At 40.6% G+C, this 17086-nt stretch overlaps 1 protein-coding gene across 2 annotated transcripts in view; it reads left to right on the forward strand.

Annotated features, from left to right (window-relative positions):
* The window catches only part of LOC122563341 (lysine-specific demethylase 5B-like), a 231711-nt gene that overhangs the window by 187783 nt on the left and 26842 nt on the right, over positions 1–17086 (forward strand). For both annotated transcript variants that reach the window (XM_043717091.1, XM_043717092.1), the window contains 3 exons: positions 3643–4143; positions 6282–6396; positions 16335–16555. In XM_043717091.1, coding sequence (XP_043573026.1) covers positions 3643–4143; positions 6282–6396; positions 16335–16555 — 837 coding nt within the window. The remainder of the gene's footprint in view (positions 1–3642; positions 4144–6281; positions 6397–16334; positions 16556–17086) is intronic.

Consider the following 17086-nt stretch of genomic DNA (forward strand, 5'->3'; position numbering starts at 1 on the left):
TAAGAGGTATAGTTCTTAAGCTTGCTGATGACACCAAAATTGGTGGTGTAGCAGATAGTGAAGAAGATTACCTCAGATTACAATGGGTGGCACAGTGGTTAGCACTGCTGCCTTACAGCACCAGAGACCCGGGTTCAATTCCCGCCTCAGGTGACTGACTGTGTGGAGTTTGCACATTCTCCCTGTGTCTGTGTGGGTTTCCTCTGGGTGTTCCGGTTTCCTCCCACAGTCCAAAAATGTGCAGGTTAGGTGAATTGGCCATGCTAAATTGCCCGTAGTGTTAAGTGAAGGGATAAATGTAGGGGAATAGGTCTGTGTGGGTTGCGCTTTGGTGGGTCGGTGTGGACCTATTGGGCCACACTAAGTAATCTAATCACAACGGGATCTTGACCAGATGGGCCAATGGGCTGAGAAGTAGCAGATGGAGTTTAATTTCGATAAATGTGAGGTGCTGCATTTTGGGAAAGCAAATCTTAGCAGGGCTTATACACTTAATGGCAAGGTCCTGGGGAGTGTTGCTGAACAAAGAGACCTTGGAGTGCAGGTTCATAGCTTCCTTGAAAGTGGAGTCGCAGGTAGATAGGATAGTGAAGAAGGCTTTTGGTATGCTTTCCTTTATTGGTCAGAGTATTGAGTACAGGAGTTGGGAGGTCATGTTGCGGCTGTACAGGACATTGGTTAGGCCACTGTTGGAATATTTGTGCAATTCTGGTCTCCTTCTTATCGGAAAGATGTTGTGAAACTTGAAAGGGTTCAGAAAAGATTTACAAGGGTTGCCAGGGTTGGAGGATCTGAGCTATCGGGAGAGGCTGAACAGGCTGGGGCTGTTTTCCCTCGAGTGTCGGAGGCTTTGGGGTGACCTTATAGCGGTTTACAAAATTGAGGGGCACGGATAGGGTAAATAGACAGTCTTTTCCCTGGAGTGGGGGAGTCCGGAACTAGAGGACATAGGTTTAGGGCGAGAGGGGAAAGATACAAGAGACCATCGGGGCAACTTTCATACAGAAGGTGGTACGTGTATGGAATGAGCTGCAGAGGAAGTGGTGGAGGCTGGTACAATTGCAACATTTAAAAGTGTGGTCTAACTCGGGTTTTATAGAGCTGCAGCAACTCTTTGCAGCTCTTAAACTCAATCCCTCTGAAAATGAAAGCTAAAGCACCATATGCCACCTTAACAACCCTCTCAACTTAGGTGACAACTTTGAGGGATCCATGTACATAGACCCCAAGATCCCACACTGCCAAGAATCCTGTCTTTAACCCTGTATTCTGCATTCAAGTTCAACCTTCCAAAATGAATCACTTTGCATTTATCCAGGTTGAACTCCATCTGCCACTTCTCAGCCCAGCTCTGCATCCTGTCAATGTCTTGTTGAAACCTGCAACAGTCTTCGACACTATCTACAACACCACCGACCTTTGTGCCATCAGCAAACTTACTAACCCAACCTTCCACTTCTTCTTTCAAGTCATTTATACAAACAACAAAGAGCAGAGGCCCAAGAACAGATACCTGCGGGGCACCATTGGTCATCAACCTCCAGGCAGAATACTTTCCATCCACTACCACTCACTGTTGTCTTTTGGCCAGCTATTTCCAAATCCAGACAGTCAAATTTTCCTGTATCCCATACCTCCTAATTTTCTGAATGAGCCTACTGTGGGGCACCTTATCAAATGCCTTACTGTAATCCTTATACACCACATCTACTGCTTGAATTTTGTTACCTTGTCTCATCACATCCTCAAAGAGCTCAATAAGGCTTGAGCGGCATGACCAGCCCCTCTCAAACCCTTGCTGAATATTTTCAATCAAACTGTTTTTTTCCAAATAGTCATAAATCCTATTTCTCAGAATCCTTTTCAGTACCTTGCTTACCACTGACATAAGACTGACTAGTCTGGAATTCCGAGGGATTTCCCTATTCCCTTTCCTGAACAGTATTAGAGCCAACATATCATCAATAATACATCATGGAACCATACAATCCCTACAGTGTGGGGCAGGCCATTTGACCCATCAAGTCCACACTGACCCTCCAAAGAGCAGCCCACCCAGACTCCACCCACTACCCTATCCCTGCAACCCTGCATTCCCCAAAGCTAGTCCACCTTGCCTGCACATCCCTGGAAACTGGACAAATTAGCATGGCCAATCCACCTAACCTGCACATCCTTGGAATGTTGGAAAAAACCAGAGCACCCAGAAGTAAAGCACACAGGCATGGGGGCAACATGCAGACAGTCATCCCAGGATGGAATCAGACTGGATCCTTGGTGCTGTGTGGCAGCAGTACTAACGACTGAGCCCATTGCATAATAAATGCAACGTAAAAGGTGCTGGAAGTCTGAAACAGAAACAGAAATTGCTTGAGAAACTTGGCAGTTTGGCAGCATCTGCGGAGACAAAATAGAGTTAATGTTTTGAGTTCAGTGACCATTCGGGACCCTGCAGCCTGTGATCTCTGCTCTGTATCATTTCTTCTTGTTTTGTAGGCTTTGGTTTTTTTTTTGTCATTTCATCATTCTAAACAGAATAGGCTTCAGCCAATTAATATTCACTCACAAACAACTATTTGTGTCAGATCTAATGTTTGGTTTGATATTCCTGTTTTCAGATTGCCCCTTCACAACACCAGCCAATGAACCTATAGGCTTAAAATTTCAGGTCGATTGACCCTTCCTCAGATATGAAAATGTGTTGCTGGAGAAGCGCAGCAGGTCAGGCAGTATCCAGGGAACAGGAGAATCGACGTTTCGGGCATAAGCCCTTCTTCAGGACTTTCGGGCTTATGCCCGAAACGTCGAATCTCCTGTTCCCTGGATGCTGCCTGACCTGCTGGGATTCTCCAGCAACACATTTTCAGCTCTGATCTCCAGCATCTGCAGACCTCACTTTCTCCTTCCTCAGATATTCCTGATGAAGGGCTCCGGCCCAAAACATCGATTTTCCTGCTCCTCCGATGCTGCCTGACCTGCTGTGCTTTTCCAACAACACCCTCTCAACACTAAACTGTCCCCATCCTGTGTCCATGCCAACACCATTATATCTGTATTGTTGAAGTGGAATGATTTAAAGTAGAGTAACTTAAGAGTCCAAAAGAATATCAATGGATTTCAAACTTTTGAAGAGTGTGATTGTTTTTCACTATTTCCTCTATTAGTGATTTAAAATAATCAGAGTCCATAATGAGCTTTGCAAAAATATCTTGCATAATATTGTTGGACCTTGGAATACTTTACCACCAGTCATTCTTTGAAGGGAAAATCTGATAAATCTTTGAAATGGAAGAAGGTACAATGTTCCTGAAGCAAAGCAAAATAATGAGATTAGTTTTGAATGTGGCTCTAGTACTGATGCAATGACCTGAATATGCTGTAACTACTTTGGTTTCTGTTCTTTAATGTTGCACTTAACACCCTATCAGTGTTGTCAGATTCATTTCATTTAGAGCTGATATCCAGGGAAAGGGAAAGGGCAAAGAAATCCATTACATTGTTTTACTGTGGTGCTTTTATCAGGGAATCATTTCTACTACTGGGAAGCCTTAAGTACATCATGTAAACCTGACTGTGGTGATAATTCAAAGAGAAATCATTTTATTGGCAGAATGTGATACGGAATATCTTTCTGATGTATAGGTGGCATCATTCAATGAAGCCAGACTGAAGGAAATGGAATCATTTCGCTCCATCCAAACAGCAAATTCCATGAAATTTCTCTCTGATATGGACTGTATGGTCTGTGTTTGTCAAAAGGCTGCAACTGGCTCCATGTTGCAGTGTGAGCTTTGCAAAGACTGGTTCCATTGCAGCTGTGTCTTAATGGTGAATGCACACCATGGGGAGTTACCCTGGCTCTGCCCACTTTGTCTGCGATCAGAAAAACCATCATTTGAGCAAATCCTCCCGTTACTCACGACAGTACAAAAGATTCCTGTCAGACTGCCAGAAGGTGAAGCACTAAGTTATGTTTTTGAACGAGCTATGAACTGGCAACATCGGACAAAGCAGCTTCTTAGCAGAGATGAACTGCGCTTGGCCCAAATAACATCACAAGTAGCAATCCAGGCATGGCGGGGAATGACAAAACAAATGGCTGCCACTGAACTAGAGAAAAGAGTGGCTGATGGTAACTTGCAGGTAAGACCAGACTAAAGACATATTTTGAAGTTAAGCTATCCCTTTCGTGGAAAAGAATATTTATTCTATTTCTTCTTGCAATAACCAGCTCCTTTTGTTATTTTATGTTAATAGAGTTTAAGATTCCACTTTTTGCTCGAAAAGAATCTTGTTACAGTTCTACTTACTTTTAATAAGACTGGATACTACACATACTCCAATTCAAAGATGGAATCACAAAGCTAATTGATTGGATTTTGTGCCTGTATGCAAAACATGCATGCAGATTAGGAAGACCTGAAAAATTCGAAATGGCCCAGTAGTATTGAACAAGCATCAAAATATGAAACTTTATTCAGGGGTGAGATTTGGAGGAATTTAAGGTGATCGGGGAATCCTCTATTAAAGTATAAACTTTTCTTTTATTCTGGGAAGTTATGTACAACAGAAGAATTATAGGTATTTTGAATCAACCAGTTATGACACATCTCTGAATAGGTAGTACTTGAAACCAAGTCTTTCAGGTCAGAAGTAGGGACACTACCACTGCACCACAAAGACATACTTTCCAGTAGATCATCACCACGTTAATCTAGTATATGCCAGGGATGGGCTCTTGTGAAGCATTGGCAATGAGCTTCCTTTGAGGCAGAAGGTACGAGTTCAAATCCCACCAACTCCTGAACTCAACTGAGCAGTTTAGAAAATATTTAGGATATGCCAGGTTGGATCCTTGGGCTGTGTGGACTTATTCAGCTCAATCATAGCAGGAGTAGTGGCGACACAATTAGTGTCTGTGTTTGTGTTCTTGACCCTGTTCGATGTTCAGTGAACAATTCTGGAAATGTATGAATGACCATGAATTACTGTCAGTATTTGTAAATTTGTCTCATACGTGAAGGTTGTCTTTTGGACAAAATAACGTGGTATCTGATAACCATCGAACTGTGGTTCTGCACACACTTAAGGGAAGAGACTGTATTGAGATAACAAAGATGATTTCCCAAAGAGAGCAATTTTGAACTTCTGGACAGTCTCATTTTTTTTTTTGAAGGGTTGAGTTGCTAAAGGAAATGCTCAGCAAACAGTGAGTCGTACAATGGTTAAAAAGTGCTGTTGTATGATTCAAGGGAAAAACTTGGTAGCTGGATTTAAGGGAGAGATGCAGAAATTGGCTTTGAAAATGAAAGAAACCAAGTTTTCATTGCTTATCAAAGACATAGGTTGAGGGGTGAGGGCTTTACTGTATTGCCCTTCTAAAGTCTCACTGGGTTGAATGGACTGCTTTTGTACTATTCTATGATAGAAATGAGATGATGTGATTCATTCAGGAGGTCATTCAGTATAGATTCAAATTAGAGTTGGGAGTGAGTAAAATTCAATTATTAGTGGAGAAAAGTAATTGATATCAAGAGGGAAGGCATTTACGAATTTGTAAATGAACAACTTGATGCCACAGAATGCTATTTGAAGAGGAAATTAGACTGTGAGCTTCACTTAAATTAGCAATCTTTTTATGTGCCTCCAAGTAAAATATCCTAAGACAAGGTTCCGGTACAAAATGGACAGGTGGGGTTTTCTGGATCCTGTCTACATGTGTATCATCTTAACTGATTATATATTGTGTAATTGTTATTATTTTTAATTTTCTGTAAGATTTCACAGGGCTAGTATATACTCTGGAATTAGTCTCTGGATTTGTGGGCTACTTCTCCAACTTTGTTTCTTTTCCCTTTCCTTTACCCACCCCTTCTCCCACACCATGGTATGGGGGTGGGGGTGGCAATTGCAGAAATAAAGTTAACCTTTCAGGTCCCTAACCTTTCTTTAGAACTTGTAGCTAACCTAATTTAACTGCTGTCAAATTATATGGTGTGAATGACCACTTTTTACTCTTAAATAAAAGCAAATTGCGACAATGCTGAGAATCTGAAATAAAAACAAATTGCAAAGTTGCTCAGCAGGTTTGATAGCAGCCACAAAGAGTAAAGCAGCAGTAACATTCCAAGTCTAATATGTTGTTCTTTGGAAGCTCCCAGATCTGAGCTTTCCCTCACTTTCTGCTTTTAATATTACTTCTCTTTATCTTCTGCCTTTCCTGATCTGCTTAGTTGAAAGTTGATTTTTTTATGTATCACACAAATCTTTTATCAATTCAGGTGAATTCTGGCAATGAGAATGAACTTATTACTGCAGTTTGTAATACTAATCCATTTGAAAAGGAGAAGATTGTAGGAATCAGACCTCCATGGCAGACGTGCATTCCAGCTCAAGGTTTGTACTTGGGTTATATTCTCACATGTTAACACCATCTTGCTGGTAGAGGATATGATGCCACATTTCACCTTTACATTCTAGGTTTGCAGTCATATCTATTCCATTTTTAAAAACTCAGTTGAAGAATACAATTTTCTTGTCTTTCTTCCAACCTGGGAAATTTATAAAGATGTGCTAATTGGATACACCTGGTTTGGGTGGGCAGGAAAGTGGTGCTGATGGTGATGATGATAATGAGAAAGGCCCGTCTTTGCAAGGCTTCCAAAGAGTAGACCTAAAGTTTGAATGCTAGTCGTGGGATTCATGCAGCTAGTCTTGCCTGGTGAGCATGTCTAGATGGTATACAAAAACACTATTATCCTTCTAGTGGAAGGCAACAATATGCTGCCAGCTAAGCTGCATTTCTGTTATTGTTTCTTCAGTTTCATGTATGGTTGCATCACTGCCAAATCCAGAGAAATAAAATGTAGCTGTATACAGTATATACAGGGCGGCACGGTGGCACAGTGGTTAGCACTGCTGCCTCACAGCGCCAGAGACCTGGGTTCAATTCCCACCTCAGGCGACTGTCTGTGTGGAGTTTGCACATTCTCCCCGTGTCTGCGTGGGTTTCCTCCGGGTGCCCCGGTTTCCTCCCACAGTCCAAAAATGTGCAGGTTAGGTGAATTGGCCATGCTAAATTGCCCATAGTGTTAGGTGCAGGGGTAAATGTAGGGGAATGTGTATATGGGTGGGTGCGCTTCGGCGGGTCGGTGTGGACTTGTTGGGCCAAAGGGCCTGTTTCCACACTGTAAGTAATCTGTAAGTAATCTGTAAATCTGTAAGTATTGCAAACACCAAGAATAAATAAGTGCGCTCTACCTGCATACAATGGTATCTCCACGTGGGATACCATTGTAGATTTGTTGGTTTGTGATAGAATATCTGTAAGCATATCAACCTGAAGCCTTTCACTTATGCCTCCTGCAGATAGTTGCTAATTAATAATTGAGAATATTAACATGCCATTCTTTATCTTAAGAATATATAAATTTTCATTGTTGTGTTTCTCATCACATATCAAAATGGCTTTCACATTTTGCACTCCATGTACAAGTAAAACTTTGAAGTCTCTAAAAAGACATCCAAAAATGTCAGTCATTTTATGCACAAAGATCCTTTGCAGGGAGGACGGTGATCATCACTTGCATGGATTTCTATTTAGAAAACTGTCAGAGACTTTTGATTATGCAGGTTAGTGCAGTTGTGAATTTTGCCTTTTCATAGAGTCATAGAATCCCTATAGTGTGGAAACAGGCCATTTGGCTCAACAAGTCCACACCAACCCTCCGAATCATATCTCACCCACACCCATTTCCCTACTCTATTACTCTACATTTCCCCTGACTAATGTACCTAACCTACACATCCCGGAACTCTGGGCAATTTAGCTTGGCCAGTTCACCTGATCTGCATATCTTTGGACTGTGGGAGGAAACCGGAACATCCGGAGGAAACTTGGAGAATGTGCATACTCCGTGTTCTGTCATTTTGGGGGCTTCATTCATTTTGCTAATGTGACTTAATGGTCATTCATTATTTTGCCACTGTAACTTTGGCATTGCAATTTCTTAGTAGCTTCTGAGCAATCCGCATCTCCTGATGCAACATTTCAACATTTTACTCCACAAAACAGCTACACCTACTAGTTGTTGGCCTGAAATCTTTGGATTCAGGGTTTTATTTGGCCTACTTATGTGCATATGTACTCATTGCATTTCTGAAGATGGTCCTGTTTGTTTTTTAGGATCCATTTGGGTGCTTGATCCTCAAGATCAGTTTGATAACTGGTTCCTGTTCAAATTCTGCTGTTGATTTTGGGCATCTTCTTCTTGGATCCTTCCTCCTTCTGTTCTCTCACTAGTTTTTCACCAACTCCAATTTCCTTGTTTAAATGCAGTTATTTGACGATTTAGCAAATGCTGAGAGCTGTAGCTATGCAACAATTTTGTTCTTCCTTTTTGTTGGAGTTCTCATTTCTGTTTATCTCACACAATGCCGAGCACAGTATGCTGTCTCTTAAACTTGTATTCATCTGCATCGCCTGATTGTGCTGACTTACATTACAGGTAAACATACATTTTTGAGGTAAAACATTAAGGATGACTACTGGTGCAAATGTAGCAGTTCATTGCTGAAAAAGCATTCAACTTATTTACTGGATTAATACAAAAACATGATTTTTGGCATGGAAAATCATGAGACCATAAGCAGTTTGGTTTCTTGAGCCTGCTCCCTATTCAATATGATAATGGCTGATTGGACCCTTTCTCATGTCCAGTTTCCTGAGCTTTCCCCATAACCCTTAATTTGTCAACTGATCAAAGATGGGCCTTAAATATCCATTTCATGGTATACTAGGTCAATTCATAGACCAGGGTCCACTGTAGAAATTGATCAGAGAAAATAGTCATCTTAGATCATCAAAGCAAAGATGTTTTGAGTGCAAACCAAGCATATCTCATCAGGACAAAGGGTAAGCATTCAAAGCTGGAGCTATATGGATGACAATGAAAACAAAGGTTAAAATAAAACTTGAGGTTTATGACAAACATTAGGTACAGAATATAGTGTGAAATAAGGCAGAATATAAAGTGAAGTGCAAACTGAAAGCAAATCTAAAAATATTAGACTTTGCATGCACAACTACACAGCAGCTTGGAACATACCATGCTTTTTTTTAAAAAAAAGATTAAATGCCACGTTTGTGAGACCCAAAACTTTCTAAAATGCGCATTTAAAAAACTAGCCATGTACAACATCAACATTGGACATGCATTTGAAGAGATTAAGGGATGAAATGACTTTGGTTTTGCTGATATTCATTTGTTCCAAATTTCATGCTTCATGTTGCTAATCTATCTTCAGGTCTTGCAGTCCTTCTCTGTGCTTTGTCATCTGCAGATTTAACTGATGTTAACATTTGGCCCTCATAAGAGTCATAGAGATGTACAGCATGGAAACAGACCCTTCGGTCCAACCCATCCATGCTGACCAGATATCCCAACCCAATCTAGTCCCACCTGCCAGTACCTGGCCCATATTCCTCCAAACCCTTCCTATTAATATACCCATCCAAATGCCTCTTAAATGTTGCAATTGTACTAGCCTCCACCACTTCCTCTGCCAGCTTATTCCATAAACGTAGGCCCTCACTTTTAATACCAGATTCTATGGCTGTGTTTTTGTTGTCATATTGACCTTAGGAAATGGCATTTAGTCAGGGACACACATTAAGAATTGGGCCGGATAGTCCAGGAAGAGTTAGAGAGGCCACCTAGTTCCAGAGACTGCCTGGATAGAAAATATGTCCTAAGACTCCAGCATTATGTTCAAACTTAAAAATCAAAAACAGTTTCTCACCTTCTCACTCTCACTCCCCTCATGTTAGCCTATGCCTTTGTGCCCACCGTCCACAGTCCCTTATGCCCCATTTGTCCGCAGTCAGTTTCATATTCTTTTACAGTCCTTATGCCAACTCTGATCCATCATCTCCCACCACTATTCCTTTTTGGACTCTATCGGTTTGGACCTAGTGGTACTGCCAGTTTCATTGATGGACTTTGAATCTCTCACCCATAGTACGTTATGTGCTTTGCCACCACCTGTGCTTTCTCTAAGTAGTGTATTCATACCAACAGAAGATGGTTTTTGATAGTGTTTGACCCGATGCTATGAAACTTAATAGTCATACAGCACGGAAACAGACCCTTCCATATCCATGTCGAACATAATTCCAAATTAAATTAGTCCAACTATTTGCTCTTGGCGCATATCCCTCCAAACCTTTTATATTCTTTTTTAAACATTGTAATTGTACCCACACACACCACTTGCTCAGGAAGTTGATTCCACACGCGAGCTGTCTTCTATGTTTAAACCAAAGTTGCCTGTCGTGTCTTTTTAAAATCTATTTCCTCTCAACTGAAAATGTGCCCTCTTGAAATCCCTTATTCCAGAGAAGAGATACCTACCATTAACCCTATCTATACCTCTCATGATTTTATCAACCTCTAAGGGGTAAACCTCTTTTATCAACTTCCTTAGGCTCCAATGGAAAGAAGTCCTAGCTTATCCAGCCTTTCTTTATAACTCACATCTTCCATACCTAGCAACATCCTGGTAAATTCTGAACTCTCTCTAGGTTAATAATATCCTTCTTATAACTGGGTGACTAGAACTGGACAAAGTACTCTGGAAGAGGTCTCACTAATATCCTATACCTCCTCAACATGACTTTCTAACTCCTATACTCAGAGGACTGAGCAATGAATGCAAGCATGCTAAATGCCTTTTTAATCATCCTGTCTGTGTGACACAAACTTCAAAGAATTACGTATCTGAACCCCTTGATCCCTCTGTTTCACAACACTACCCAAAGTCCTACCATAAATTGTATATTTATGTTCATTGTTCCAAAATGCAATATCTTGCATTTATCCAGATTGAACTCTGTCTGCCATTTTTTTTAGCCCATTGACCTATTTGATCAAGATGCTTTTATAATCTTAGAAAACCTTCTTCACTGTCTCCTATCCCACCAATTTTGTTGTTGTCTGGAAACTAGCTTACTATACCTTCTGTATTCTCATCCAAATCATCTATGTAAATGACAAACAGAAGAGGACCTGAAACTGATCCCTGTGGAACGCTGCTGATGTTAGGCCTCCAATCCAAAAACAACCCTCCTCCATCACTGTCTACTGCTGTTAAGCCAATTAGTATCCAGTTGGCAAGTTTCCAGATCACCCTGAATCTCATGTGACCTACCTTTACAAATTAGTCTGCTTTGTGAAACCTTGTCAAAGACTTTACTAAAGTCCAAGTAAACAATGTCGACTGCTCTGCCTTCATCAATCTTTTTGGTAACTTCCTCATAAAATTCAATCAAGTTTGTGAGACACGATTTTGCTCCCACAAAGCTGTTCTGACTATTCCTAATCAATTGTTGTTTCTCTAAATGTGTATCAATCCTATCTTTAAAATCACCTCCAACAATTTAGCTACATTCCTGCTGTACAGAGTCAATATTGAAGATTCTGAGGGCAACTCATTGACTGTTTGCTGCTGTGTCACAACCTGGGGTAGGATGTGGGGCACGTGGGTTAGGATGTACCCGGATGGTGATGGTGTTATTTGGGACATGATCTGTAAGATATGATTCAATGAGTATAACTTACCAGGCTCCTGGTTGACTAGTCTGTGAGATAGATGTCCACACTTTGGCATTAGTCCTCAGATGTTTTTAAAGAGGACTTTACATGGTCTACAGGGCTGTCATTATCTTTTTCTGGTGCCAGGTGGTCCTTTTCTTTCTTTTTTTTTCATTTTATTTTATTTTCTTTTATTTTTAGATGACTTCGTGCAACTGAGTGCATTTCCAGTTTATTTTCAGGCTGTTCATTGGTGTGGGTTTAGAGTAATGTGTATGTCTGAAAAGACGAGTGTGAACCAGATGCACTTTTGTGGAGATTAACAATGATTTCATGGTCATCATTATATTTTATTTTAGGTTATTTTAAATTTGAATTCAAATACCACCAACTGCTATGGTATGGTTTGAACCAGTGTCACCAGAACATTAAATGAAAGGCAGAATATTGTGGTTGCTGGAAATCTGAAACAAACACAGAATGCTAAAGAAACTCAGCAGGACTGTGGAAAGAGAAATGGAATTACTGTTTCAAGTTTATGACTCTTTCAGACGTGTAGAACATGCCTACAACTTAAAAACTAAGATAAGGAGTAGGCAATTCACTCTCTTGATCCTGCTCTACCATATTTTATGATTATCGCCTCCACTTTCCGCCCACTCTCAATAACCCTTCCAACCCATTACTAACTAAAAATATGTCTACCACCTCAAATTTACTCAATTTCCTAGCATCCACTGCGCATGGATCGTGAATTTCACATGTTTATAGCTCTTTGATTGAAGTGATTTCTCCTTATTTCTTTTAAATCTGCTACCCCCATCCCAAAACTAGACCTTCATTCTAAATTGTCCCACACAAGGAAACATCCACTCTGTCTGCTTTGTCAATCCCCTTTAACATCTTGTATATTTCAATTAGATCTCCTCTCATTCTTCTAAACTCCAGAGTATAAGCCTAAACTGCTTCACTTCTCTGTAAGATAACCCTGCATTTTGAATCAATGTAGTGAACCTCCTCTGAACTGCTTCCAATATGACTATGTCCCTCAAGATGACCAAAATTGCATGCAGTACTTCAGATGCAGTATCACTAATGCCTTGTACAGTTGCAGCACCGTGTCCCTACTTTTATACTTTATCCCTTTACCAATAAATGTGAAAATTCCATATGCTTTCATTATTACCTGCTATACCTACATTGTTTTTTGTGATTCATGCACAAGGACACACATATCCTTCTGCACTGAAGCATTCTTAAGTTTTTCTCCATTTAAATAATATGTTGTCTTTCTATTCCTTTGAGCTTTCTATTCACCTAACAATTCCATATTCATTTCTTGATTCTTCATTGCAACTTACTTTTCCATCTATTTTATTTAATTATAGTACTTTCTATCCCTGCATTCAAATCATTAATCTAGATTGTAAATAGTTGGGGTGGGGGACTGAACATGTGGCACTACACTAGTTAGGCCTTACCAACCAGAAACAGATCCATTTATCCCGACTGTCTGCTTGCTGTTGGTTAGCTCTATAAAAATAATACATTATCTCCAACCCTTGTGATCTTAACTTGTTTGTTAACCTTTTGTGTAGCACCTTATCAACTGCTTTTTGAAAGTCCAGATATACGTCTACAGGATTCCTGTTATCCATATTGCTTGTTACACAAGCAACCATAAAGTGTGACTTTCTTCCATCGAATGTGCATGACCTTTCCCAAAATATGTCAAGAGCAGATGCAAAGGGTTTTGTTAAACATTCCTCCAATCCTCAACTTCCTCATCCCTCCCTCCTATGGTGTCTCATATCCCAGACTAATTGAGAGCCCACCGTTTCCACTTGCCTCCTTGCCCTTTTCACCTGGAAAGTTGAATAAACAACTCTGTTTGTAATAAGTTTGTTTTAGTATTGTTTCATATAGATGTCAGACTTGGATTATGAAACAGGTGATTAATTTGCTTCAATTGTATTGAACAGTTGTTTTGAAGGAGAATGGAATTGATCAGCTGGACAGAAAAAGTAGAAAATGATGAATAGCTGAGGAGAAAGAACAAATTAAGAAATTTGCCGAAGGAAGTTGGGAATAGGCAGAGCGACTGGGCAGGGCACATTTTACAAGGAAACGAACTGATAGAAGTTACAATGCAAAAAATATTTTAAGAAAGGAAGAAGGTATTAGTCCAAAATTACTTGAAAACTGAGGAAATTATTAGATGTTGAAAAGCCTGGCACAGAGTGGAAAGACGTAGAGAAGACGAAGTACACCAGTTGCCTTTGACAGAGCATGCATGATGATTGTGGGCATGAAAACTGAGATGCAAAACTAAATTGGTTATGTGTGCAGTTGAATAATTTGAACACATCTGTACCGCAACATTCTCAGCCCCTTAACTAGAAGCCTGACCAGGGATTTCCATTAGACCTAAGAGCAAAAGTAGGCCATTCAGCTCATCAAGTCTGTTCTGCCTTTCAATGAGATTGTGGCTGGTCTGATAATCCTTAATTCCACTTTCCTGCATTTCCCCCATAACACTTTATTCACTCACTGATTTAAAAAGCTGTTTATCTCCGCCTTGACTGTATATAATAACCCAGCCTCAGTGGGAAAGAACTCCACAGACTGAGAGAAACCATTCCTCTTCATCTCTGACCTAAATGTGCACCCCTTTTTCTGAGATTGTCCTCTGGTCCTCTATTCTCCCACAAGTAGAACCAATCTTTCTGTATCTACACTGTCAAGTTCCTTAAGAATTTTGTATGTTTCGATAGGGTTGCCTATTGCTCTCCTATATTGCAATGAGTACAGGCCCAACCTCCTCAATTTCTCGTAAAAATGTCTATTAAGACCCTGCTGCCTCCCTCACTGAACACCCTGTAGTTCGTGTATCGACCTAACCGCTCAACAAATGATGTCATTTCCACCACCCTTCATCTGGCCCTCACCCACCTGGAGAAGAAGGACCCCTACATCAGACTACTGTTCATAGACTTCAGTTCTGCATTTAACACTATCATTCCTTAGCACCTGTTTGGAAAGCTGTGTCTGTTGGGCCTAAATAACTTCCTTTGTAACTGAATCCTGGACTTCCTCACTGGGAGATCTGTCAGTCTGGATCAGGGAACAGCATCTCCAACACGATCACACTGAGCATGAGGGCTCCCAAGAGCTGTGTGCTCGGTCCACTGCTGTTCGCCATGCTGACACACGACTGTGCAGCGATGATCACATCATCACATTCGCTGATGATATGACTATAGTGGGTCTCATCAGCCGGAACGATGAGTCAGCATACAGAGAGGAGGTGCAGCGACTAACGGAATGGTGCAGAGCCAACAACCTGTCTCTGAATGTAGACAAGACAAAAGAGATGGTTGTTAACTTCAGGAGGGCATGGAGCAACCATTCTCTGCTAGACATCAGCTCCCCTATGGAGATTGTGAAGAGCATCAGATTTCTTGATGTACACCTGGCAGAAAATCTTACCTGGACCCTCAAGACCAGCTCCATAGCCAAGAAAGCCCAGCAGTGTCTCCACTTTCTGCACAGGCTGAGGAAAGCCCACCTCCTAGCCCCCATCCTCACCATATTCTACATAGGTTCATTGATTGTACCCTGAGCTGCTGCATCACTGCCTGGTTCGGGAAATGCACCGTTTCGGATCATAAGATCCTACAATGGAGAGTAAGGACAGCTGAGAAGATCTTCGGGGTCTCCCTTTGCTCCATTACAGACATTCACACCAGACGCTGCACCTGAAAGGCTAAGAGCATTGTGGAAGACCCCACACACCTCTCACTCAAACTCTTCTTCCTCCTGCCATCTAGCAGAAAATACTGGCGCATACGATCTCTAATGGCCAGACTATGCAACAGTTTCTTCCCCCAAGCCATCAGGCTCTTTAACACAGTATGATCGGACTCTTTCCCATCTGAAATTCATTACATGACATCAAATTACTGCTTGAAAAATATCTTTATTTATCATTCTTCAATTACACTCTAACATGCGTGTTTTGCACTTTATGTCGTGCATGATAGTGTAATTTGCGCTGTCCATATAGTGCCCTCAGTCCTGGAGGGATGCTGTCTCATTTTTGCTGTATCAGTCATAAATGGTAGAAATGACAAATAAAAGCTACTCTACACTACTATTCACTAGGGAAGACCTGACCACTAAAATTGAATCAGTGAAATTGATGCACGTATGATCAGACTACTGGGCAAATAGGAAGGGCACAAAATGCTGGAGGGGAGAGGTATTTGTGCCAGAGTTCTATTGAGGCTGTGAGGAAACATTGGTGTTTTTGGTTCAGATTTGAGCTTCTTTTTAGAAACATTGAGGAAATAGATACAGGGAAGTTATAGATCCATTCATCTAATTTCTATTGTGTAACTAATTGTGAAAGTAATTAATAGTCAGATAATTAATATGGATTGTTCTTGGTTTTAAATATGTTGCATGATCACCAAGCAAGTAACTTCTGTTCCAGTCTTGCATTTGTCACTTTCATGAAGAAATCAAGCACGTTATCAATCTTCAAACTAATTCCTCACTGGATACCAGCAATTTAGGTTTTTTTTATTGTTGTCTTTACTAATAATATCAGGCACAAATCACAAATACTTGTTATTGTCCTTTTCATGAGAAAATTCTTTGCAGAGGATGTAATAATCAGAATTATTATGGAAACTGAATTCTGGTTAATAAACTTAATCTTCTAAATATATGTTTTTGCAGGGTTATGCCTATCAGATGATGTGAGGTCCCAACTTGATGAGCTGATGATGGAGGCACTTTTACTGCAAGTGTCACTGCCCGAGATGCAGCAAATTTACCAGATCTTCTGTGCAGCCCAGTACTCTGTAGTGGAAGATCACCAGCCCCGATCTGAACTGCTGAACTGCAAACCAGTGGAGGTCATGCAGTGTCTTGCAGAGACCTGTACTTCTACAACTGAGGTATGGTACTGCAAAGACTCAATATCAGAGCAGTACTATACTTAGGCATTCAACCTGTAAATTCCTGTGTGTGTGTTTTGAAGTGTGTTTGACAATTGTGTATGAATGGATATCAGATACTGACGTTGACATTCTTTTCAGATTAGCTTAACTCAATGACTTCACGCTTTGAGGAAACCAATAGATTATAAAAAGACATGGAGCATCCTAGATATCATCTGATGCAGCTGTGATTTTTGGTTTTTCCTGTCAGCATTTATCAGCAACATAATTTAGTTTACAAACCAAACTCCGTAAAAAGATATAATTCACGTTTCAAGTCCAATGACTATTCTTTCGAACTGAATTCTGAAGAAGAGTCATTGACTCTGTTTCTATGTTCTTGAATCCAATCTCCACAGATGCTGCAAATCTGCTGAGCATCTTCAGCATTTTCTGTTTAATTTCAAATTTCCAGCACATGCAGTATTTTATCTTAACAGAAAAATACATTCTAGTAGAGTTCCTGTTTTTTTGATAGTGATGCATCTT

The sequence above is a fragment of the Chiloscyllium plagiosum genome, chromosome 26, assembly GCF_004010195.1.
Source record: "Chiloscyllium plagiosum isolate BGI_BamShark_2017 chromosome 26, ASM401019v2, whole genome shotgun sequence".
Classification (NCBI taxonomy): Eukaryota; Metazoa; Chordata; class Chondrichthyes; order Orectolobiformes; family Hemiscylliidae; genus Chiloscyllium; species Chiloscyllium plagiosum.